The 27422-nt window shown below is 35.4% G+C and overlaps 1 protein-coding gene across 9 annotated transcripts in view; it reads right to left on the bottom strand.

Moving 5' to 3' along the window:
• The window catches only part of NBEA (neurobeachin), a 518250-nt gene that overhangs the window by 306680 nt on the left and 184148 nt on the right, over positions 1-27422 (bottom strand). For 4 of the 9 annotated variants that reach the window (XM_042793382.1, XM_042793373.1, XM_042793375.1 and 1 more), the window contains exons 25-31: positions 27058-27081; positions 24441-24621; positions 23253-23383; positions 21840-21947; positions 17832-18000; positions 16339-16434; positions 2110-2548 (exon numbers count right to left, since the gene is read on the bottom strand). In XM_042793382.1, coding sequence (XP_042649316.1) covers positions 2110-2548; positions 16339-16434; positions 17832-18000; positions 21840-21947; positions 23253-23383; positions 24441-24621; positions 27058-27081 — 1148 coding nt within the window. The remainder of the gene's footprint in view (positions 1-2109; positions 2549-16338; positions 16435-17831; positions 18001-21839; positions 21948-23252; positions 23384-24440; positions 24622-27057; positions 27082-27422) is intronic. The other 5 variants (XM_042793374.1, XM_042793379.1, XM_042793380.1 and 2 more) reach the window with 4 other exon arrangements.

Below are 27422 nucleotides of genomic sequence, written 5' to 3'. Positions count from 1 at the left end.
TTACAACATACGCTATCAAGATACAAACACAGCTGTACACTTTGTACAGGAAATCATGGAATCACAACTTGGTCAGCAGGGTAGCAGGATAGGGAAAAAACAAACCACTAAACCCTCTATCTCCTAAGCAAACTTATGAGGTATGAAATGCCTACAAAAATCCGTAAGGTCTAGACATGAAGCACCTCTCAAATAATTCCATAATTCTGTAATAGCAGCTATTAATAATGACATTCAAAATGTACAAGCAGTCACAATGTTTCAAGAAGAATCTAATGGAAGTGCACACACTGAATGCAGGTTATGGCCAACCTAATGTAGCCCTTTAGTTTTTAATGTTTTCTTATAAAATTGTAATTTAGAAATGCAGAATAAAACTCTTGAAACAGTTCCCTTTAACAATGACAAAGACATCTCATGAGGTGATATTTTAATTTAGATGCCTAGCATTTTGTGAATTAACAACAATCCTCTGAATGAAGTATTTTTCTTAACTGACCCAGGTATAAATTTAGTCGAACAGGTTCAACTAAGGTAACTTTCTGGTGGTTACAGTCAGGTGCTATTAATTCTGCAGGCAATACACATTTTTGTAGTGCTTAATGTACAAGAATGCATTCCCGATTATGATGGTTCCTCACAGAGGGTAAGGAAAAAATCCTAACTGTATAGGAAAATAAATATTTTTCACATCACACTGAAATCACTCTAAATCAAAACATACAGATTGATGAACAAAAGATATCCTCTTAATGAAACAGTTGCTAAATGAGCTTTCTCTAGAATGGCCTTAACTCTTAAAATATTATTAGAAAGGGATATATTCATTGCATCTAATGCACATTTCACTTTTCCTGCCTTGGTCCAATCTTTGGTACAACAGATGCTGATTGTTTATTGAATAATTTCAGAAAAGCAGCCTCAGCATTTATATATACGTACAGACAAAAAGGCACCAGTTTTTCTGTGGAACTCATAATGAAAAAGTTCTTCGCTTTTATTCTAAAATTTTCATGTTATCTTCTTGTACTTTACTGCTTACATTACACTGAAAACACTGATTGCATATTGTTTTTCTTAAGACATTAATGAAGACATTTCTGACATTTTTGCAGGTTTTCTGTAAAAGCAGATGGATTTTTCTCATAAATCACAATATAGTAATTTTCTTGTTTTATTTTTTATTTCCTCCAGAATTTTAATTCTTTACCTGCATAATGAACTAATATATTTCTACAACTTTGCTTAAAATTTCGAGACGTGTTTTATCATATTTTTTACTTAAGTCTTGATTCCATATTTTACATTTTAAAAATATGTTTATGAAGGAACTGCAGGGCTCTTGTCATACTGGAAAGTGCTACCAGATCAACACTCATAAGAGTTAGCTCATTGCACAGGATACGATTGAACCCACAATGGAACAGGTTACCCTTCTTCTGGAAGGATGTTGTCAATTGCACAGTCTTACCACAGCTTCTATGTTCAGGATAACTGAGATGGACTGGACATTTAAAGAAAAGTATATTCATTAGAAGCTGAGAAGCTACAGCCTAAAAAGAGAAACAAAGGACTCTTTGTGGAAATGTTCAGCAGTTATTTTTAAACACTAACTTTTGAGCGTATTTGCTGTTTAAAGACCTAAAAGGAAACTGGTTTCCACCACAACCATGCAAGCAATTTGCCATGGTCGAAGCATTTCAATACCAGAAAACAGTGCAATGATGGATCCAATTAAGACTCAATCCTTTGAAAGAATACTCGACTGAATCTCTGCACAGTCTGTTCTGTATCAGCAGATATTACCCCTCCTCCTCACCAAAATGCTGTTTTAAAGGAGAAAAGATTTTATTGCAAAAATATTCTTTACAAAAGGCTTGTTTTCCAAGTACCTTGTAGAGTTTTATTCACTACTGACAGAGAAAAACAAGGTGAATTACTTTTTTCTATACTATACGGTCCATTTTGGTAACACAGAAAAGGGGAAGTAATGCAGATGGTTTTTAACATAGTCTAATACAAACCAATAGAAGAATAACCATGTTAAAAAAAAAAATCCTTCAAACTTCTGAATTATATCAACATAAAATAATGAATCCAGCTATATACCTGTCAAATGAGTGAAACTGCATGGGAAGAATAGCCTGAGCTTCTCTCTTCAGTGCAGGATCGGGGTAAGGGATCGGATCCGGACCACATTCTGCGATTTCAACAGGAGCTGCCACAAGACTTTTCAGTATTTCCTTGACATTGATGCCTTTACTTTGGCTGATACTGGATATCGATGATGCGGGTTTCAGGATTTCACTGGGGCTTTCCGTTAAGCTCTCCTGAGATTTCTTCACTTCTGAAGACAAAGTAGACAACAGCTCACTCATAGCATCAGGGCCAGTGCTGGTCTCCAAGTCTGTCCCATTCAAAATATTGGGCATCTGTTCATCTCCAATTCCAGAATCTGTATGAGGAATAGAGCTTTCCAGCTGAATATCTTCAACTGGTGTTGGTGTTTCTTTATCTTTGATATTTTCTGGAAATACAGTTGGTGTCTCTGCAGTGAAATAGAGATTATGAACAATATTTATAATTTTTTTTTTTCCTAAAAATAAGATCCTAACGTTTTACAAGCCAGAAATGTGTTAGAAAGCCCACAAATCTTAGTAGTTTAAACCTTAAAACCTCATTTTACATACAAAACATTTTGCTTTCAACAGCTGTTTGGCATATATAAAATCATGGAAGAGGGAGCCAAAGTTGCATTATGCAAGCTCAGTGACATTTAAAAATTACAGCCCACTACTCACAGAGTAATCAAATAGCAAAATACTGCCAGAAAAAACAACATTAAAAATTATAACCTATTGACTGAATATCTATATGATCTGTAAGACTACTGGAAGAGAAAAATGAAATCACTTATGCATTAGGATTACTATAAAATGTAGTCATTGCTGTCAGTAAATATTAAGCTTGCATTCAAAAGAAGACTGCTAGACTTTTTGTTTTCTTTGTCTTTTGTTTAAAATATGTATTATACAAATTTTTACACACATACCATTAAATTGAATACAAATTTATTTATACATGAATAATAAAAAAAAAGTATTATTGTCGATTCTTTAGATAAGTCCCCCTTCCCCACAAAAGGTAAAATTTGGTAATTCTTTTAGGCAAATGTCAGGAACAAAATAAACAGAGCTTTATAGAGATGGGTGAGTGAAATCTGTTGAGTTTGGAACATTTCCAGATTGAAAGGGACTCTACAACATCTTGTAACCGAGAAAAGTTGTCTTCTATTAATTACTTCAGTGAAACAGACACAACAACTTCATTAAATAAGAATAATTTGCTATGCTTAGTGGAAAGTTAGCTAGAGTTGTGAATAACTTCCATATTCATTTTTTTTGGTTACATTTTTTAAAAGCAACAGACTGTGGCTATTTTTAATGACATAGAGCTTGCACTCAAACTGGTTTTTAAATTTATTTCTAAACTACCTTATTTTCATTGGATCACTTGTCTTGATTATAAAATTTAGCTGCCTTATGTATGAAATAAGAACAGGTTTGGTGGGTTTTTTTTGTTGTTTTGTTTTTTTTTTTTTTTTTTTTGGTTTTGTTTTGTTTTGTTTTTTTACGTTTCTGATATAGCAGTTTAGATATTATGGAAAATATCTTGCAACATATTTAGATTAAGCTCTGCCATTTTCACTATTCCAAACAAAATACGCTTCAGAAATGTAACTTTAGTAACAGTCATATAACTTATTACCAGTTGTTTGATACAGTCAGGTGTAAAATATCTACCTAATTACCACATGGGCATACATGTGTGTGTGTGTATGTGCACATAAAAAATTCTGTCTGAGATTAGTTACGTGTGTGAAGTAATGGTAGTGTAAACTTCTTCATGTGTACAGGTATTAACAAACAGATATAGATGGAAGAGGCTTTTAAAAATACAAAGCAGAACAACCCACTATAAGTAGTATTGTTTTCTTCTTTTAACAGACATAAACGCTAAAGCCACTTCCTTCTTCTCTTTCTCCTAAGTGCCTTAAACACATCTTATCAAATAGAAATGAGCCCTGCTTTGTGAAGCAAGAAGTAGAATCTGGATTTATGAGCTGCATGAAATGCACTTAAGCATCTGCCGGGTCAGGAAGTAAAAAAATCCATATCTACTTACTACTGCCTATATTTGGCATAGAAGGACATCTGATCCACAGAATGATCCTAATTAATTTTCTGCTTGTTTGTCTCTAAACTTCATCCATACAAAGACACCACTTTTCAACTGAAGGGAAAAGTAGGACTAGACTGCCAGTTAAGCAGATTGTTGCCACTGTAGTGTATGGTAAGTAAAATAGCCTAAGGTTCCATTATTACAGAAATGAAAAAAGGACACTGAAAAAAGAAGACTGTCCACTACACGGTGAAGTTACAATACAGCTAACCTCAATTTTCATCAAGGTCAATAATGATGAACAGAAAATAGGACAGCTAATAGAATTGCTGTTGTGGAAATTCAAATACCCTAACTAAACCAGGAGATTTCAATGTATTAAAATCAAGTGAATGAACTAACTCCAAGCCAGTGTTGAAAGAAACAGCCTATGAAATTACTGGTCTAGTAGCAAGTACTTTTGCCGAACAAGTTGCCATCTTCACTTACATATGACTGGAGAAAACCACACGCGGCTTCTTTTTTTAAGAAAGGGGAAAAAATGATCTGGACACCTACAAGCCTTCAACAGTATGCAAGATTTCAGGATTTATTTTGATGTAAAAAATAGTAATGGAATGACAGATTACATAATTGCTTTGCTAAAAGAGCTTTTTAAATATTTATTGCTCAAGGAAAATAATGTGCCAATGTAGAAAAATTCAGTAAATCTGGGGCTGTCACAACAGATAGTAATTTAGTCAGGAGAACCTGGAAATTAATAGAATGTGGGAAAAGAAACTGGCTAAGAAGGAGCCATCATATAGTTTCAAAAGTAAAAACATCAGACTGAGATAAGCTACCATGGGAGTTACCACATTTAAAATTTTAATAAAGTTTTCAGGTAAAGAAGTAAAAAATTTCTGGTGGAATTTGCTGATGAGAAAGCTAAAAGGTACAACTGATGGCCACAGAAGGATGATTATAGAAGTCATTACAACAGAACTGCAAATTACATTTAATAGTGAAAAGCTATGCATCCAGTGACTAACACAGAGATTCCCATTATAACTGGAATTCATCAACTGGAAATGACTAAAGTGAAGGACCTGGACACATCAGTCACTGGGTAACTGTTCAGTTACCAATACACCACTGCCATGGAAAAGGCAAATGTGATTTCAAACTTTTTTTAAGAAGTAGCTCCTGCAACAGTTAAGTATTAATGGCATTAGAGAAGGCTTTAGTAGGGTTCATTACAGAATACTGTGTATGCTGTTATATTTGAGAAAGATGGAATTGACACTGCAGAGATCCACAGTGATCTACTGTTGCAGAAAAAAAGAGTTTGGCTGATACAGTCTGGCCCAACTAATACTGAGAGGGTATGCAACAGCTATCACACATGTATATTCAGGATGCAAACTCCAAAAAAAGGATTTAAGATAGATGGAAGAGTTGTCATGAGGAAAACTAAGTGCAAACTCACCAGGAATAAATCTAGTTTGGGAGGTGACAGCCATCAATATTGAATTAAGATTCTGGAATAGCTTTCCAGTCAGAGTACTAAGCTAAAAAACCAGAACTAATTTCAAGACATTATAAATGGGACTGTACTTAATTACTCAGCAGATGCCTTGTAATCCTTTGTTCCCAAATGCGAATAAAGTGCCTAGAGGATTGCACCATTTGAAGCTAGAAATGGAAAATTAAATTTGTGGATATAGAATTCAGATATGACGTACTATACAATAGATAACACTAATTAAAATGATTTAGGAAAAAAATTATCAAGGGAAGTTATTCTATATACAGGTAAGTGTATGGATACTTGATTTCCACGGAAACCAGACTTGTATCTTTACTTTTCTTATGGTGTCTCCAGTACCTTATGTGAAGATTCTGCACTAAGTCAATGAAGCTAAGTCTGATTTATCACTATGAATAATCATCTCTAAAAACTACCTAAATCCAATACATTAACTCTCATCTTTAAAACATCAAACAAGCTAAATGAATAGGGGTTTAAAAGGTCCAATTTACTTTTTGTAAATCAAAGGAAAATAAACTCGGAACAGATAAAACTGCTTACTAGCTGCCTCTCAACAGAATACCAGCAAATTAGTATTTGTGAAATTGAAATAAATACGTCTGAAAAGATGTATTATAAGACCTTCTATATCAGAATTATTATTAGTACTATTTTAGCTAAATTATAAACTACTTACCATTGGTCACAAAACTCAACCAATTTAGTTGCAACAGTGCATATTCACAAGTTTTATTCTATGTTCATTTATGTGTCATAGCACTTCTGTTGCCTTCAGAATCCAGGAATAAAGAATACTTCTTCATAAAGTTATTTACAAAAATGGCGAACCAGTAACCTGTATGCTTTTATAAAAATCCTAAATACTCAAAGCAACTTAGCAAAATGATAAACATGAACAGAAGCAAAAATGTAACTGATTGCATCTGTTTATGTTGTAACATTGTGACAGTAAGCCTGTAAATTTTCAGCAAACCTCATCAGTTTTCTGCAGCACAGGGCCATGTCAGTAGACAAAGCAGAAACTACTAGATCCAGCGATCTTAACCCTGTCAGAAATAGGCAGTTGGAAGCCAGATGCCTCCTTCTTACTGTTTTTCATTGTGACTAATGAGTTCATCTACTACATTATGGGAAAAATATGGGCTTAAGTTAACTAAATGACATATTGTATATCTGGTGACCTCATCTGTCACGCTCCTTCCCTAAAATATCTTGTTTGCTTGTGATTTATGAAGTGCATTGTAATTGTTTTAACCTACTGAGTTACCTAAATAGCTCTTGCACTGCTTCCATATGCCTAAAAAATACAAAATTCCCCATGTTTATTAACTTACTAATGAGACAGTTCATATCTGTGATAAATAAATACAATTTTGCCATTATAAAAAATGACAACACAAAATATTCTGCTTTTAATCTTTATTTACTTAAAAAAAATTGAAAAATTATGTGTATATCCCTATGGTCTTTTTATTTTTAATTTCATTAAACCTCCCTACTAGATAAAAATCAGCTGAAAATTTTCAAAAAACCATATGAAAATTATTATTTTTAACTGCTGTCAATATCGCTGAAAATTTATTTGAAAGTCATACTATTCCAAATCATTGTCAAATTTCTGCTGCAAACAATGTAGCAACATCTGACAATGGAAGGTTTGGAGCAATCTTGATATAGGAGTTGTTGCCACCTTTCAGTCTGCATGTGCACTGGAACACTTATGAGTTGTTTTCTGTACAGCCATCTTAAGGCATTGATAATAACCTTATTAGCTGCCTTTTATATACCTCTTTGTAGTATTCTACAAACTTTCAGGGACAGTACACTACAAGCTGAAAATGCTTTCAATCCAAACAGGTGGTGATATTACAGCTTCCTCCATAGTCAGCAGAGTCGATGAAACAATTCCTAAGCTCTAGGCTATAAAGACGGAGTGAAAAAATTCTTACAACACTTATCTACTACTTGTCATGTATGAGAAGCAGCACAATTAAACAGATGAGAAACTAAGTATGAAGATGGAACCAAAGAGTAATATGGGTATGATTTAAAAGTACATTGAAAGGAGTAACCAAGAATGGAGTTGCAATAGAAATGTCCTCAGAGGTTGAGGCACAACAGTGAGAATCACCCTAAAAGGAACATCAAGATGCCAAACTGCTCTATACCTACTCAGGACCTTTGGCCCTGTTGGCTTTTCTATTTCTGTGTGAAAGTTTCAAAGAGACCAGAGTAAAAACTCCCTGTATAGTGATTCTGGTCATGAACCAAACACATAACGTGTACCCATTTTGGCAGCATGGCCAGTATTACTCTTCACGTAATAACTATGCATTAATAGGCAAAGTTGGTCGTGCTGCACTAATGGGGTTCATGGGGTTCTGTTATTTCTGAGGCAAGGCCATCTGAGCAACACTGACTTTCATTTTGCAGAACTCATTTGCTGTTCTAAAAATTTTTCTAAACAAGTTTTCTTGTTAACTGAATTATAAAAAAAGTCAGGAAAAAGAGCCTCACTTAAGGTTACTATTTGTCGCTCTTGCACCGTCAGGTTTTCATCTAAGAAAACGTTTGATAAACGCAGCCAGCATTTAGCCTGGATCTGTTACTTAGCCAGACCATTTACTCAGGTTTCTAAAATTCCTGCCAGACCTAAAGCTGGCCCTTTGCTTCTGCAAGGATAGCAGTGCAACAGCGTAGGTTCAGTTGTCTGTCTAACAGAGTGCCAGCAGTCATGCCCATGAAAGAGGTGGAAGTGGAGCACGGGCCAATGCAGCATCTGGCTGGGAAGAGTGAAAGCCACAATCAAAGACAGCCCAGGGCTCCAACATGAAGGGCTGAGGGCAGGAGGAACACAGCTGAGAACTGGGGGACTGGGGAAGATCAGATATGAAAGACTCTGGGGTGGTTTGGCAACTGAAAGGGGCGCAGATCTTCAGACGGGAGATTCAAGACAGAGGGTTGGGAATTTCCTTTTAAGCAGAGTGGATTTGTGTGGAGGAAGGATGTAGCTCTGGACCAGGGGAAACAGAGAGGCTCAGAAGTGGGAGAGAAATGAAGCAAGGGGGACAGGGTGGGGAAATCAAGGCTGGGAAGTGATTGGAGAGGACAGAGTTATCATCAGCTGTTTTTCACAGCTGAACACCTGTAAGTGCATGTCTTCTCTTTTAGCTCACTGGAAGTTGCTTCTGTTTTCTCAAATTCCTAAAAATTCTTATAATTTCTTTCTTTCTCTGCAGTCACTCCTCAACCCAGGCTTGCACACAGAGCAGCTCCTTCTACCTTGACCACAGAAAGGTTATTAAGGAAGCTGCTTATGACAGACATAACTCCGATCCATCTGGGCAACATTAATCAATGTCTTAGTTCTTCCTTACTAATCAAACCTCTTTCACTCAGTGCTTGATAGACAAAGACACCTGTGCCTCAGTCTGATTGGTTACCAAACAAAATGCCAGCAGTTCTAAAACAATGCATTACCAAGGCATTAACTAAAAAAGACAGAAGATAAAATCAATTTAAGAAAATGAAAAGTTGTATTAAAGAAAGGTCAACTTCAGAGTATAAAACCAGCTGTTTACTTTTGAAAAACAAATACAAATTAGGAACAATATGGTTATATGTATTATTTCTAAGTGAATTTCCCTAGTTTTTGTCAGTTTCTATTTTTATTATTTTTTATTTTTGTCTTGTGTAAACTCAAAAATATATAATGAAGAAATAGATTAGTTGGCAGTTGCCTATGATATTATCTTTATTTCTGACCCATGCTAAGAAAGCTGATGCTTTTTGTGATAAGACATTTCTTGCAAAAGAAAGAAAAAAAATTGTCATTTAGTTTACAGCATCCAGCAACAATATTTAACAGTGAAGCACAGAGTATGTTCTATAAAGATGATGAAACTTATACAAAAAATGTTTTAAGAACTACTTTGAAAAACTAAAAACTTTTAAAGCATCTGTAATTTGTACACACAAATGAAAATAAGTATTGATGTTACTTAAAAAAAACCCCTCCCTCTTACAATTGCTTCATGTGTACATAATGACTGATCAATGAATAATGAAATATATGTGCAAACCTTTCTTCTGATGCCTTAAATAGTTTGCAAAGGGCAATAAATATTAGATCAAGGTGTATTTATTGCTATCTCATGATCGTCAAATGCATGTGCTCTCAGAAGTGGTTGGAATAAGCAGCATATACTTTATCAGGAAAGCAGTATGATAATTTTGAGCAGCAGGCAGAAATTCAGTAGAATTTGAATTTTATGACTCTCATGGTTATCATCCATGTCTGTTATAACACTTCCCTCAGTTTCTTGAAAACATGTACAACTAGATTTTGAGGAAGATGGAGCCATGACTTTTGTCAGGACTTCGTGGAGGCAAAGGATATTTTGACAGGCAGTGGAAATGAGTCCTTTAGTCCACTTTGCACAGTTAGATTGCTATCCTTATGCAAAATACTTAGTTTAAAAACAAGCTGGAAATCTCATGCTGCTATATTAAGAATATAAACAACAGTATAGCAATGTACAAACCCCCAGAGTACTGTATATCTGCGAGATCAGAAAAACTTGATGCTTTACTTGTCTTCAAAGAAAAAGCTGTTTCTGAAACTTTTTAATATAGTTTTTTTCTATAAAGAAAAGAAAATCAATAGCTTCCAGTCCATCCGCAGCACATATCTTTAAGAAATCTTTTCATTTACAGTGCTCTGGGAAAAATACAGACAGTGATATCAAGGGAATTGAAAAGCCAATCCATTTTTTTGTAAAATGTGATAAGCCACCTATTGACTTTCTTCACACAATATGTTACAAGGTGAATTGCACTGCTGCAATGCTTTAATTTCCGAAACACTCCTGAATAATGCTAAGTGGAAACATCAGTTTTCAACTGAAAATATCTTTCCATTATTCGGTTAACATAAATTGTGTTTTCAGTAATTAACGGGCTGACAGCTGACATGTAAATAAATATTATTTTCACTTTTTCCACTGCTGGAGATGTGGAAGCACTGCTGAAAGATGCAGTAGTCCAATAAACCCTCAAGGTAAGCAAGGACAGCTTCAGCAATGACAAGATGAGCTTTCTTGATTATTAAGTGATCCACCATGGCTAAAACTACTTCAAATTTGTAGCTGTAATTTGAAGAGGTTACTTGGTTTCACATAATAAGGCTGATTAGTTGCTATTAATGGAAGCTAGTATGCTCCTCTGTTTCTCCTGTGTCTCATTCCAATGACAAGATATTTCTGCTCTCAAAATATGTACTGATTACCCTCTAACTGGTAAAAGAAAAGAAAGGGTTACTCTCAATTTTTCAGTCTCAACTTCCACACCTTCCAGTTAGAGATATTTTCATACCAATTTTGGGAAAAACATCCCTGTCTTAGTGGAGAAATCAAGCAAGAACAAAACATGATTTTCTTAGCTATTCCAATTGCTGCTGTTCCAGAAATACAAGTTTCAGCATCTTATGCTCCATTCACAATGCTAGTTCTTGCTGACCAGAAGTAAAGAACACTAATGATGTCTTGACTAACACAATTTTATCTTAAAATGGCTGTGGGAACTGGCAAATTCCACTGCTCAGATGCACTTGCAGAATGTACCAGTAAGTCAGAAGCCTTTTAAGAGTCTTGATAGCCCTCCTACAAAGACATGAACATTAATTTCATGCATTTGCTTGCAAAAAAAACCCAGAAGAAGCTTGGCTGCCTTCCACAGGAAGTATCTTTACTTACTGGAACTATCTTCATCCTTCTGAATTTGAAAGGAAGCTTTTCAAAGGACTCGAAATCATCCCCCATCACTAAGAGCAGAGACTAAGCTTTAGCACTGCTTTCCTATTAAATTCAACACAGCTAGGATTTCTCACACATGATCTTTGTGGAAAATGCTGCTAAAGATGAAATCCAAAGATTTTTACAAAGGAGCTTGCTAGTACATCAGACTGAAAGGAGTAGTCTCCTTCGAGGATCTCAAGCACTCAGCAGGGAAAAAAGGAGACTGAAATACTTACAAGACAAAAGGAACAAAACTGAAAATCCCCTCAACCATGCAACAAAACAAATCGGTATTCAAAAACAGTTTACGATGGAGAAAGGTGCAGATTAGTTGCATTACACACTTTTAGATAGGTAGAGAAGAAATAAGGGTCGGTTGGAGGGACAATGATATGCACTGCTCAGCTTTATTAGAGGCCAGGTACAAGTGGAACATGCCTGCCAGTCACTAGGTTGAAGAAATTAGATAACTGTTTAGATGGCTGTGTAGTTCCTACTTTCAAACCATGTAGTACTCAAAGAAGAATATGTATCTATGAACATTTAGGCAACAAATTATAGCTATTTCTGGGATTGGGGATATTACTAATGTACATAATATCATTAGATTGGACTAAGTGCCTGAGATCAAAGAACTTCATGCCAGCTTTTGTCATAAAACAAGTTTTGTGTCTGGAGTTCAGTTAAGGCTAGTCAAAGGAGCCAGGATTAATCTGACCAAGGCAGAGGTCTACAATGACATCTACAGTGAATGGACGAAGATAGGGATTTCTAGTGCCCAATTTATCTCTCTTTGACGTAGAACTCTAAAGCAGGCCAGATGAGTTGTACTCTAAATGTGCTCTAACTTCTATCCACCTATTGTAAAGGGAGACTAGGATGACTATCTCAGGCACTGATTCACTACTGGTATTTTCCAGAGAGTAGAACTCACGTATGACTGATGATTTCAAGATAAAAACTGAAAATCTAATACAGAGCTTTTGGTCTTGTTGTAATACTCACAGTCACAGAGACACTGAAAATGATAAAGAACGTTTCCATCATCTTTGGCTAGTCAGGTAAAAATAACTCTCTCCTTCCATCAAAAACATTCTGAATGCTATTACTACATAAAATATGTAAAATATTACATATTTTAATTATGTCAAAGAACTTATCTTCATCACAGTCATCTGAAGAAATCTGATGAACCAAAAGGTCTGTAGGCCAGGCAACATTTTAGACCACTTCACAGACTTCTGTATTTAAATAATTCTTGGTTTAAAGTCTGCATTTTGAAATCTTCACAAATGCAGAGAAACCAAGCCATCTGACAGCTCAAAAGTCTAACTTGTTCTAGTTCTTTGGTATTGTGAACAGAAAGAAGCAAGTCTGGCAACATTTACTTTTGTCAGGCCATGTTTCTCAGATATCCTTCAGATGCAAGAGAATAGTTCCGATCTGCTACTTTCCTTGAGACTGTGATAATAAATTACTCCAAAGAGTAATACTATATATGATCTATATTGAAGAGAGTGAGCTTGCTTTTTATTTTGCAAGTTACGTTTTGTAGGACTAAGCACAGAGTATTTTAGAAGTACTGCAGATCCTTTAAAGTTATCAGAAAATAGTAGGAGAAACCCAAGCACTTACAACAAATTTATGACAAGGATTAAATCTACAGATATAGACACATTTTTCTCCTCCTCATGGATCATCTCAGAAAGAAAAAATAAATACAGAAGTATAGAACATTATAAAGAAATAAACATTTTTATTGTTAAATGGTAGTCATGGACACCCCTGGTTTATTTTTGTCTTCTTGGGTGTGTCCTTTCTCCTTCAAGCACCACAAAATAACATACAGATTGTGAACAATATTTGATTAACAGTAAAAGAAACATTAAATCCTTATTTTAACACCTATAAAGTTACAAACACCTATTTGTAAGTTAGAATATATTTCCCTGAAAAGCATATTTTGAAGTCTTTTATTTTAATATTACGTTTTATTTGTATATAATATCAATGCACTAAGCAAAGGTCAACATTTGATAGAATGAGAACCAAGAAGTTTCCTATGAAATATAACGATGTTTAAAATTCTTGTAATTTGCACTTTAAGTCAGCTGTAGTTACTCAAAAGAAGCATACACCAGTCACATACTGTAATGTGCCTGAGACAAGTAGGATTTCACACAGCCTAAAATATATTTTAACTAAAGATATTGCCCCATATAAAGAAAAAAAAATAGAAGCATCACTAAAAGCAAAATTAGTATCTTACTGAAATACCAGTAATATACCTACTCCTATCTTACCCTACCACTGAGAAGTTTCCTGGTCAGATAATTAGATTTCATCTACTAAAACCAGACTTCTTTTAAGCAACCAATCCCTCTCCCCTAATTCACAGAGATCTGTCCCAAAGAAGTCTTGTACAGTTCTAACAATAAAGATACAATTTGCTGCATTGAATTGGACTGTCAAAGAACGAATGCTTTACATTCATTTAGTGTCATGTGGAATGAATAAAATATAGAGGCTTTATTTCCATGTAACTACTGAATTGTTATCCTTTTTTTAATAAACAGGATTTTGCCTTAAAAATGTGTTTTTACTTTTAAATGCTAAATTAAACTACTCTATAATATGTTAAAATATGTTAAAATTTAAAATTCAAATATTAAATGCTTGCTGCCAAACATCTGAAAGCATGTCAGATCACTAAAAGGAAACCAACTGGCTTAGCCACTGGAACAAAAGATTCTTGTAATGACAAAGTAGGTTTTGACTTTTAGCCTTTTCTGACAGTGTTGGCAATTTTTTTCATTTCACTTCCTGCTAATGTTCAAAACTGAGGAACTGGGTTCAGAATATAAAAAGCAGAAACGTTATTCTTCTCTAGTGAGTGAAACGGGTGTAAGAGGCTGAGACCTCAGAGTTAAAACCTTGAAGGATGTGCTGATGTCAACAAATAAAATAACTAGCTAAAGATAACATTTAGTTTTTTAAATAATTTGTTTCTAAAGTCAAAACACTTTTCTTTTGTATCCTGCTTACACTTTTACTATAGCTCTATTGAACTATTTTAAAAACAAAGCTGTATTTTACTTGAACTCCAGGTAAAACAAGTACTACAGACAATAATATAGAAGACACGGTTCTTAAAAAATTCTTTATCTGAAATATTTTGGTGAGTTTGTATGACTGCTTCAATTTCTTCTTAAACTTTTTTTCTGCTTTCATTACATATATTTTATTCATGTATTATATGTGGCTAAGAATAAAAACTATTAGTTTTTCCTCTGCTTTTGCCATCCATTATATCAAATGTCAAGCTTTGTAGAAATAGCAATATAATCTCGTTTACATTGCATAATTTATTTTTATAGTATTAAATGTAAGAAAAATTAAAATGTATTTAAATAACTGTGTTTTAAAGCAGTCGAACCACTACCAATTTTCAAGAAAAGGTGGCTAAAAATAAAATATTTTATGCCTGATGCACAGAAACATGTTCTAAATACAGATAAAAAGATGAGAAAGCAATATTTAAGGAAGTTTTAGCGGTTTACTCTGTAGTACCACACAGTACTGTAGTACTCTTCTGAACTAAGAGCAAATGATTCCTTTTTTATCAACAATGGATTAAATCATATAAACGCAGCTATGTCACAACAAAGAATATTACATCAGCAAATTGAATGATCTGAAATGATTTTTTTCTTTGTATGGCAGATAAGAGTCTTATTAAGCAAAATCACACACTCTTGCTTACAACTTGTTAGAATTGAAAACAATTTATATTGTACATGCACACTCCAAAGTTTAAGAAATGCCAGATAAACATAGTGATAGTTTAAATTGATGTAATGAGTATTTTAATATAACGCTGCCAGAACAGCGTACAATAAACATAAATTGCATTATTACTGAAGTAGGAAGTTAACTATTTCTGTTCTTTACAAACAGGATGCAATTTTTAATCTCTTAGGCTTTTTATAAATCAATCTTTTCACCCGTTGAGATTTTTCAAAAGTATATCAAGAACATTTTCATCAGATTAAATTATTTAATCTATTTTACATTTCTGTATTCACAGCACAGTGCATGCAAATTCATGGGGAAATGTACATGCAAACTTGGCTAATGTCATATTTAGGTAATTGTCTCTTTTTCAAGTAAGGACATCTGAAAAACATATTCCCTGCATTATATAGTATCTATTAAAACAAACAAACAAACAAACAAACAAAACAAATCAGGCATAAAACATATAATAGTTGCTTTGGTCACAAAAGCAGTTTCCTTCAAGGAAAGCACAGCACATTAACTAACAGGCATAAAGTAATTCACAATACATACAATATCAGAGGTTTACATACCATCAAGAAGGCAAGAAAAAAAGCAAGAAAGGAAGGCAAAAGAACAGGAAAAGATATGGGGAAAAGGAATACTACAGAAGTACTACATACTTTAGGTGGTATGCAATATTTTTAAAATAGGCCTGATTTTATTTTTATGGACCTAATGTTGTAGCAGAATAATCACAAACCAAAAGCATTTAAAATTTTCTACATCCATTCCCTCCTCCTGACTGCTTTTATTTTTTTTTTTCTTTTGTTTCATAATAAGTAAAGTTAATAAATGGTAGTAAAAGTGGGAAAGAGATTTCCTAGAGAAATGTAGGAAGGAAGTTAAAGTTTTTAAGGTATCATCAGGTCTGATCTCCATGTAACCTGAGGCGTATACTTATTTATCAACAGTTGCATCACAGTTAGTTCTTGAATTACATCACATTAAATAAGAACACCCAAACAGGTTAGGAGATGATGTTAATATTACCTTTGTAAAATGAGTGGGCAAAGCTCTGCTCTGGAATTAACTTGGCAAGGAATCCATGGTTCAAACTTGGGTGAGGGATAGATGGTATGACCACAACTGTGGAGAAAATCATGGAATCAAATGTGAGCCAGCTAGTATTCATGTGTGGCCTGGTCCACTGTGGATCCATGACAGATATCCTATCTCATTGAAACATGCACATATGGTATTACCAACAGAAAAATGCATTTCTAAATGAAGAAAACAGGTTCCGTATCAAGAGATAGGAAACAGCATACCTATTATTTGGGCACTTCAAGAGCAACATTCATGGGGAAAAAGACACAGATAGATACAGATATATATATTTATACATGCACACAGGCAAGACAGTCGTGAATGAAATAGTTCACTGAAACTAGAAGTTCCTTAGCGCAGAAACGTAACATATAACCAGAAAGGCACAAAAAATTATGACTTCTCATAAGGAACTATGTTCATGTGTATTTAAAATGGAAAGCCTACAAGTACTTGTAATTTTTAAAAATTATGTATAAGTGGTAAATTAAAACACCGTGATGAATCAGAAACTAATGACTAAATGTAAATATGACACAAATTGGAAGATAAAGTCTACGAAGAATGAAAATCAGCAACTCAATACATGAATAAAGTAATTAAAAAATCAATACAAGAAGAAAAACATACATAAAGAGCTTCAAGAACAAATTCAGTTACTGTTTTGAGCTCTTTAAACACAGAAGGTACAGTTATAATTAATCCAATCTGACTTGAAAAAACCTACTGAACTGATAGTGTAAAATATTTGAAACAAAGTGGGGTAAAGTTTGGATCCCTAATTTCTGGCAGGTTCTGACAGCTAACAGACTCCCTCCCTCTCAGGCTGAAGAACACATGCTAGTAAAAACCACTACTACTAATAAAAATCATGAACAATTCAGTCAAAGAAGGCAATGGAAAAGTTTCCTTTTAATTATGTTGTTTCCATAGGCTTTTAAATGCAGACACCAACACAGCAGGACCCCAAGAAAGTACTCAGTCCTCCACTACCCTTTCACAAACCTCCTCACTCAAACAAAAGGAGTCCACATGGGCAAACAGCTGTGTTTGCTGTTTATACGTTTCATGGTATAGAGTTAAAGATATCTCTTCTTCCTTAGAAATAACAGATTCAGAAAGTTGTGCTGATCAACTATCTTACACTTTACAGCTTTAACTCTATCGGATACCATATTTCTTTTTAATTATTTTCAGTTTAAAGAAAAAAAAGGCATAAAAAAAGCAATATGCAAATGAAAATAAGTTATACACTATAAGGAAAAATACAGAATAACTGAAATCTGTCAATGTACATTAAAGAATCAAATGATTATAGAGGAAGAAAGTAGCAAGTAATTTTTTATTAAGATCTTAAACTACTCATGAAAAAGACTTTGTAGTCAAATAATTACACTTCTAAAAAAAAAAAAAATGCCATTTGAAGACAAATGTACCTGTACTTGTTGGTGAATTTATTTCCTGTCTGATATTTCTACCTGCTTGGCTCCCAGACCTTGCAGTTTCCCGTTGTGGTTCTAGTATATCACGGTATTTGGAGACCATCAGAACAGATATAAAGTAGACTACTGCCAAAGCCAAGAACTGAGCCTGTTTGCTGTCATCCTGTGTTAGAGAAAAAGGAACAGATTATAATATTGGACATTTCCCTAGGATTTTCACACAAGATCATCACAAGGCTTATTAAATAATACCTTTCTGAAATGTTGTATCTGTTAGCATAGTAGCAAATGGATTATGCAGAAGATTTAATGGGTTTTCAGTGGAGTACTATGCACACAGCATGTATTAAATACTGAATTTTACAGGTAATTTGGAACTTCACGAATCTCTTGGACTGTGGAGTCAATGGGCTTTTCAGAACGGAGGCCTGGCTGCTCTGAGAGTGCTTTCAAGGCTTCCCAACAGCAAGAGCAACTGACTTTTGCTGCCCCAAGGATGAGACTCTGAACGCTCCTGCCACAAGAAGGTAAGAGGTACTACTGCTGAGAGGGAAAACAAAGCTCGCTGATGATTTTCTAGCTAACATTGGATGCATAAGCAGGCACAACTGCTTCTGGTGACACATAAAAGCAGGAGGGATATGACCACTGTTTTCTTCCAGCAATAAATTCCGGCTTGCACATCCTGACTTCTTCAAGAGGATTGTCAGCAGCAAACCTAGTTTTCCAGGACTCTGATTTAAGTAAATGCCAGAACCACAACTTTGCTGTCTTCCTTTCCTCCCACCCCACGTAGTCTGCTGTTCCACAGCAACTACTATTTATGGCTTAGATATCACCCTGATTGAGCTTAAATTCCTGTAGTTCAACTGAAATGTCTTTTATTACTATTATGGTGTAAAATGCAACATGGTAGAATTAAGACTTCAGCCTCTACCTACTCCTACAGTGGTGTCACCTTGCCTCAATTCCACAAGAATGCATTTTCTATTACAAAGCCAGTGCTTGCTTTCCATGTTTTCTGGGTGTTACTTAAATTGGCTGCATGTCTCTTCAATTCTTAAAATGACTAGAAATCTTCTTAATAAGTTCTTTCATTGAAATGCCAGAAGCAGTATTTCCCCTATTCCCTATTCCTCTAGTTAAGAAAACAGTAGGTGACAGAAGATCTCTACCCAAATTCAACCTTTCCCTTTCGAGATGCTCAGGTCATCCTGACAGATAAATTATTTTTCTGTCAAGTTTTACCTTATTCTTTTCAAAGCTATTTCTAACTTCAGTCTTCATTTCAGTCCACTCAAACTTAGATTGGAGAAGTTTAAACATAACATGAGATAAATCCCTGGAGGGAAGAGGGGCCCAAGAAAGCTCATTGATATTCAAGGATCACCTCCTTCAGGCTCAGGAGCAGTGCATCCCAAGAAAGGAGAAGTCAAGTAATGTGGCCATGACATGGATGAACAAGATGCTCCTGGACAGCTCAAACACAAAAAGGAAGCCTAAAGAGAATGGAAGCAAGGACAGGTAGCCCAGAAGGAATATAGAGAAACTGTCCGAGCAGCCAGGACTCCGGTTAGGAAGGCCAAATCTCTGATATAATTAAATCTGGCCAGGGATGTCAAGGGCAACAAGAAAAGCCTCTATAGGTACATCAGTGATAAAAGGAAGACTAGGGAAAATGTGGGCCCTCTCCTGAAGGAAACAAGAGACCTGGTTACCCAGGTTATGGAGAAGGCTGAGGTGCTCAACAGCTTTTTTGCTTCAGTCTTCACCAGCAAGTGCTCTAGCCAGACTGATCAAGACACAGAAGGCAAAGGCAGGGACTGGGAGAATGAACAACCACGCATTGTAGGAGAAAACCAGGTTCAAGTCCATCTAAGGAACCTGAAGAGTACAAATCCACCAGACTCGATGAGATGCATCCATAGGTCCTGAGGGAACTGGTGGATGAAGTGGATAAGCCACTATTCACCGTATTTGAGAAGTCGTGTCAGCCCGGTGAAGTTCCCACTGACTGGAAATGGGGAAACATAATCCTTATTTTTAAAAAAGGAAAAAAGGAAGACCCAAGGAACTACAGGCCAGTCAGTTTCCCCTCTGTGCTTGGCAAGATCACAGATCGCATCCTCCTGGAAACTACGCTAAGGCACACGGAATGCAAGGAGTTGATTGGTGACAGCCAATGTGGCTTCACTAAGGGCAAATTGTGCCTGACAAATCTGATGGCCTTCTACAATGGGGTTACAGGGCTGGTGGATAAAGGAAGAGTAACTGACTTCATCTACCTGGACTTGTGCGAAGCTTTTGACACTGTCCCACATGACATTCTTGCCTCTAAATTAGAGAAACATGTATCTGATGGATGAATCACTCAGTGGGTAAGGAATTGGCTGGATGGTCTCACTCAAAAAGTTGTGGTCAACAGCTCAATGTCCAAGTGGAGAGCAGTGACGAGTGGTGTTTTTCAGAGGTTGGCGCTGCAACTGGCACTGTTTAACATCTCTGTTGGTGACACGGACAGTGGGATTGAGCGCACCCTCAGCAAGTTTGCCGGTGACCCCAAGCTGTGTGGTGCGGGGACACGCTGGAGGGCAGGGATGGCATCCAGAGGGACCTGGACAGGCTGGAGAGGGGGGCCTGTGTGAACCTCATGGGGTTCAACAAGGCCAAGGGCAAGGTCCTGCACAGGGGTCAGGGCAATCCCCAGCACAACTACAGGCTGGGAAATGGGTGGATTGAGAGCAGCCCTGAGGAGAAAGACTTGGGGGTATTAGTGGATGGAAAATTGAGTATGAGCCAGCAATGTGTGCTCACAGCCCAGAAAGCCACCCGTATCCTGGGCTGCATCAAGAGAAGTGTGGCCAGCAGGTTGAGGGAGGTGATTTTTCCCTCACAGCTCGTATGAGACCCCACCTGGAGTACTGTGTTTGGCTCTGTGTCCTCCAGCATAAGAAGGACACAGAGCTGCTCGAGCGGGGCCAGAGGAGGCCACGAAGATGCTGGGGGGGCTGGAGCAGCTCCCCTGGGAGGCCGGGCTGAGAGAGTTGGGGGGGTTCAGCCTGGAGAAGAGAAGGCTCCGGGGGGACCTTCGAGCGGCCCCCCAGGGCTTAAAGGGGGGACAGGAGAGGAGGGGAGGGATTCTGGGTCAGGGGGTGCAGTGATAGGATGAGGGGTGATGGCTTTAAACTGAAAGAGGGCAGATTTAGATTAGATGTAAGGAAGGAATTCTTCACTATGAGGGTGCTGAGGCGCTGGCCCAGGGTGCCCAGAGCAGCTGTGGCTGCCCCCTCCCTGGAAGGGTTCAAGGCCAGGCTGGACGGGGCTGGGAGCACCCTGGGCTGGGGGAAGGGGGCCCTGCCCGGGGCAGGGGGGTGGCACTAGATGATCTTTAAGGTCCTTTCCAAGACAAACCATTTTATGATTCTATGATTTTATATCTATTTATATATATATAATTCCTATTGTACTACTTTCAAAAACAATTTTTGGTGCAGTTTTATGCTAAAAACAGTAGCAGACAAATCTGAAAAACATTTTTCTATGTATAGAAAATATATATAAAAATATTTATATTTTTATATATAGTATATGTATATATATGTTTAGCAGAAGTAAAAATTTTCTTTATCAATAAATTTGCTGCAGTTCTGTAATACATATAATAATTCTTCCTCCTACTCTGGCTGGACAAATAGCTGACACCTTTAGCAATACAGTTTTAACCGACATAGGTTATAGCTGATTTATTCTGGCTGTGATTGGCTAATATAAAATCGAGTCTGACTGTTCAGCACAGTTAGCTACTAGTCTCAGATAGTTTACCAATATGATTTTAAAGTGCAGAAAGTGGCTGGTAGTTACAAAGCCACAAGCAGATGGTTTGCAGATAATATATGAAGTGCAACATATGAAGGATATTTTTAATTCCGGTACAATCAAAATCTCTTTCAAAATATAAGTGATGATTTTGCAGAAGAAAGAATTACAGCACATATTACTCACCACATCACGAAAAACAACTGCTCGTAGACGATTAATGTCAACATCCTGAAGAAGCCTATCAGGGTCTTTTATAGGAGAAAGATTGCCAGGAACATTTTCAAGGGGAGTCTAAAAATAAAAAGTATTGAGGTTTTTTCCCTCCCTCAAATATCAAAGCATTTGTTTGAACCATAATCTAACACCTTTTTTAGATATTGCATCAATCTTAGATGCTTTTTTACTACCAATATACTTCCAACATAATACTCAGGCAAGGGTTCTAGAAGAAAAGCAATGCTTTGAATTATTGTCTTAATACTATTTAGATACAAATTGCTACATCTTCCCAGTATGTCAGAACAACTGTATGTCTTCCAAGAGTTAACATAATAATTTCCACACAAAAGGTTATTTCACATTACAGTTGTTTCACAGCAGTACAATAAATTATTTCTAATACACGTGTTAAATTTAAAAATGATGAGCAGAAATGCTTTTAAAAATAAGTTTATGTTCATTCTACTGAGAATTATTACAGACTACTTAGAAGAATAACTGCTATTATTACGAAAGCACAGAGTACTATGCTTCCTTTAAAAAATTGTATTGTATTACAAATGATGCCTAAAGACCCGGAAGTCTCCTGGTACTGATTTGCTTTGCACTGAATGTGATAACGTGCAGAAATGTAATGTTTTTTTGTGAGATCTAATAAAATAATATTGTAAAAGGAGCTGTGTTTGTAAATGCTATCTGAAAAAGTCTTTAGAGAAGATAAAAACCACTGAATTAGCAATGAAAATATAGTAGCAAAAAAAAGGAATCAATTACATCATACAAAATGTTCTATTTTAGTCATGGGTTGTGCTAAATTCTTTGAGATTTTAGTTTCAGGACTCCCGAAGTCAAAGCTGTAAACAAGTTAAAAAAAAAAAAAAAAAAAAAAAAAAAAAAGACGAACAATGCATTAACTAAACTGGAAAAACTAAACTGTAATTGAATATTAAACAAGTTTAATTACTAAAATCAGATAGAAGATACTGATGTCTGATATGCATGCAAAGACTGGAGTTACCAGGACTTGGATGTTCCACCAACAAAGATGTGATTGCAAGATTTCATCAAAACTGCAAATTCTCTGACAGATTAAAAAACCTATGCAGGTATACTTGACAGATGTGTGTAAGAGGACTTGCTCTTTGAAGTAGACCAAGCAAGAGAGAAAAAGCTATTTAAAATTGCTCCAATTATATTACTGCATTATTGTTTTCTTGTTTCAAATAATTCCCCTCACATACTTTTACCTTAAATGAGTTAATAGCAAAAACCTAAGCTTTTGCCAAATATTTGAGAAGGCAGTTACAATTATTTTTTGATCCTATAAAGCAATAGTACAGGCTTGTGATTGATGTTGGTAACTGAAGACTGGGTTACCTTGGTTGCTGCTGATGCAGTTACACCCTGAAGAGCATCTTGAGTTTTACTGCTGATTAATGATGTCTTGTTCACTCTCTCTCTCTGCCTTTGCCGACATTCTAAGCAGTTTCTCACAGCCACACAACAAACTAAGAAGAAGTTATGAAAATGCTACAGATTAGCATATTTTCACATTATTATACTAAGAACATCAATTAGCAGTCTGCACATCTGGTTTCATATGCCAATAACTATGTCCAAATAGTAAGTGCAACATAATTCTCACATTAGACTCTACTGGTACTAAGAAAGCATTATGGTAACTTACTCATTTAATTCTTTAGTTGAAAAACTAAATGTTTTATATAAATGCTATATCACTATATTAAAATTTGAAAACGATCAGTCCTTGAACTGGAGCTCTCATGTTACTGATCTGTTATCAATGCTTAAAATCTGAAAGTATCTATGTACAGCTAGAATAGAAAAAAAATAGTAGGTGGTAGTTTAGAATTTGATGAAAATTCATCACTGAGAGTAAAACACAGGTTTTATATCAGGATCAGTATAATTATCAATGACCTATTAAGTGGTAAGAATCATAACAGGAAAAAATCTGAGTACCAAAATTATTCATCATTTCTGAGATGAAAAAGTATGTGGGACATAACATTAGCAAAACAGCGTCATGCCAGATGACAGTCCAAATTTAATGTTCAAAAGGATAAAGTGATATACTTTGCATAGAATAGTTTTAATTATCAATACATTTTTAAATTTCCTAAATTAATTGTAACAGCATATAGCAAATAGTAAATATTGAAGAGAGGTGCCAGACTGTTGCAACATATATTAAGGTCTACAGAGTTTGCACATACATCCCATGCTTTTAATCTTACACAGCCTATAAGTAGACTTCCAAATCCAGGAAGACTTGGATGAGGAAACCTGCCGCATGCAGGTAGCAATGCAGTTTATATATACAACTTGAAATACATAAGAAAGAACAATTTCAGACATGGCATTTTAACTTAGACTTGTGCCTAAATAGAATCAACCTTAAAACTGTATCAAATCAATAATAAACAGGAGTTTTATTTTATCACATCATAGTACAAGTCCTTTCCTACATGTGTCACTCTTTGATCCATCTGTAGCTCATTGATCTGTAAGTAATTATTTAATACATACTGTCTGCCGACTTACCAAGCCTTAGGCACTGTCGCATTAGACCTCCAGAAGACATGTTTTTTTCAGCTTCAATCTCACTAAAATTTAGAGAACTGGCAAATACTAGTACATCAACCATTGCCATCAGCCGGCTGAGAAAAGTTACTGCTGTCTCTGCTGACATTCCTTGTGTCACTTCAATATTTTCCAATTCAGTCTTTAAAAGGAGATAATTGAATTAAAGAGTTTGAACACAACTGAAATATAAAGACAGCACATACACATACAGATCTAAATTGTTATGCTTAATGACAAACACATTGAAAAATTATTTAAAAATCTCCTATTACCATTAACATAAACTGTTAGTGAAATTCAAAGTAGGACAGCATGAATAGTGAGAAAATTATTTACATTTACATGCTGTAGGAGGTGAGAAAAAGTGTAATATAAATGAGAAAGTTATTAGCAAGTACACATGGACAATGTGTGGCCAGATAGTAAAACAGTGCACAGGATATAAGGGTGCAACATATTCTTACATTCTTCCATAGGCTAAGCAAACTGACAGGTCACAGATGAAAGTAATTACTGTCTGTATAGCTTTTACATTCCTTTAGATAAACAAGTAAATGTGGAGTGGGAAAAAACAGACAGTTTTGCCCTGTTTCCAGAAATTGCTTCTCCCTGGGAAAGCTTGTACCATATAGGGACCCGACAGAGTCCAATTTTCCTGGAGATCGGGAGAGAGCATGTTTGCTCCCTCATGGCAGCATCGGGGGGGGAAGCAAAAACATGACAAGTTACATGGCGTGCAGCTCACTTCTCCCAAAGGATGGCCATTTCTTTCCTAATGTAGCGTTGGACTCTCTCTAATGGAAATCCAGAGAAAACTGCTGAACGAAGTCAGTATTTCTGAAATCTAAAAGCGGGTCATTTTTTTCTCCAAAAAGATACCTAAATGCCCAGAGTCATGTTTTCAGATGCATTCAGGTGTCTAACAGCGCAGATAAGTGAGGAAATTGTAAGTTTAATTAAAAAAATATCTGTTGAAATATTTAACCTCTGGAGCTAGGCAAAATTGAAAACAGGATTCAGTATTTGACTATGTTCACATTTATATGCCTAAATACTATTTTTAAAGTTGTTTACAGATGGCTGATTCTTATTGATTGTCAACAAGATTTCAGATTACAGGGCTTTTCTGAACAGAGTTCAGTCCCTTTGTTGTGTTTCATTGTGTTTGTTTATTTTTATTCATTTGCTAAGAAGTAGCTATAAAAAAAATTCAATATATATCAAAATATATCTTGTGCTGTTAGGGCCACTTCCTCCCAAAGAAAAAGAAATACAGAAGAATAAAAAATCCTTTATTTCCATACTTCTAAAAATTAGTACCTTCACTCATGAGTCACTTTTTAGAATATTTTACATCTACAATTATAAAAGTGCGAACTATGCCAAACAGTATTGAGGAAACAAATGTTTAGAAAGATGGATATAATGTGTCATGTGTCACCACAATGATAGATACCACTTTATCTAATTTCTCTTAAGGATATAACATGTCGGTTACATGAGTGATTTGGGAAGGGCTGTCATCTGTCTGATCTGCCCAGTAATATCAGAAAAATGGTAAAATGACAACTCAGGAGAACGATTTCCAGCCTATCTTCTTTAGCCAGGCCTCCCCTGCTTAGTGTGTGCCATTTTCCTACTTTTTGGAAAAAAAAATTGCTGTTTTTTTATAACAGATCGGAACATCATTTTTGGAAGCACTCATCCAAAGAAAATATATTTGCTAAAATCTATAGTCATAACAGTCTGCTAGAAAAACTCACAGGTGGTTATAGAAACTTGAACTTTGAACTGATGCTTGAAATAACATGAGGCTTGCTAGCAGCCAATTGACTGCTTGCTGTTGATTTTTCTCAAGCTTCAATTGTATTGCATCAATCGTAGTCTTAAACTTCCTCAGAATATCTGTTGCTTTGTTTGGTTTGCAAGTTATGTAATAAATTCATTTTATATAATACTTTTGTGTATTTTACCAAGATTTTTGTAAACTTTGAATTGAAGAAAAAAAAAAATTGTTTTTACAAATCTACCTAAAATTCTGCTGGGTGGAAGAAAAAAAACCAGACTGACAGTTTTTTTCAGCAAAACTTACCATCAGTTCTACCTGTTAAAAACAGCACACTGGTATTCTAATAATGTCTAAAATAAACTCCATTGTTGATCAATCTGCCTTCAGGTATTGGCAATATTTTAGACACCTATAGCTCAAAAATTCCTCAAAAAGCGATCTGATCACCATTTCATGACTACTTAGAACACTTTAAGAACAGTAACAAGTCTCCCATACAATTAACATGTTCAGTGCCTAAAGAGTTTTTCTATTGACAACCTCATTTATAACTTAAATTATCTCACAGACCTGCCTACATTCAGTCTGGTACCTAAAAATAAGCAACATACTTGACAATACATTGAGTTACTCAAGGAAAATGTGTTAGGAAAAGTTAGTGATTACATCCAATATATTCTTATTAACATCCTACTATATGATATAGGAAAATAATAATAATAAAAGCCAAAATATTAAATGATCAAAAATAAGGTATTTTTGAAAATGCAAAAAAATGAAACTTACAGCAGCAATACTAACCTTAGAACCCTGGACATGCAACAGACAAAACAGACAACAGATCACAACAATAAAAGAAAAAGAAAATTATTTAAGTTAACTAAAAATACAATGTAAAATTGAAACAAATTAATATCTTGGAATTATACATTTGTTTAATTTATAATTAGAACAGCAAAACATTTCAGCTCAGCATGAACATTTGAAAATAAAGACTTCTAAGAGATACCTATGCACAAAAACTGTAAATCTTGTATTATTATGGAGTTCATGTAAACACTGATTCTTCCAAACCAATATACATCTTTTATATAGTACCTAGAGCAATTTTATGAAGCAGTGTAAGCCAAAGTAATGTTTTCACTGATTAT

This window comes from Tyto alba, unplaced genomic scaffold, assembly GCF_018691265.1.
Source record: "Tyto alba isolate M040663 unplaced genomic scaffold, T.alba_DEE_v4.0 Super-Scaffold_2, whole genome shotgun sequence".
Lineage (NCBI taxonomy): Eukaryota > Metazoa > Chordata > Aves > Strigiformes > Tytonidae > Tyto > Tyto alba.
The sequence above is the reverse complement of the archived record's forward strand: the minus strand, read 5'-3'. Positions and strand labels throughout refer to the sequence as shown.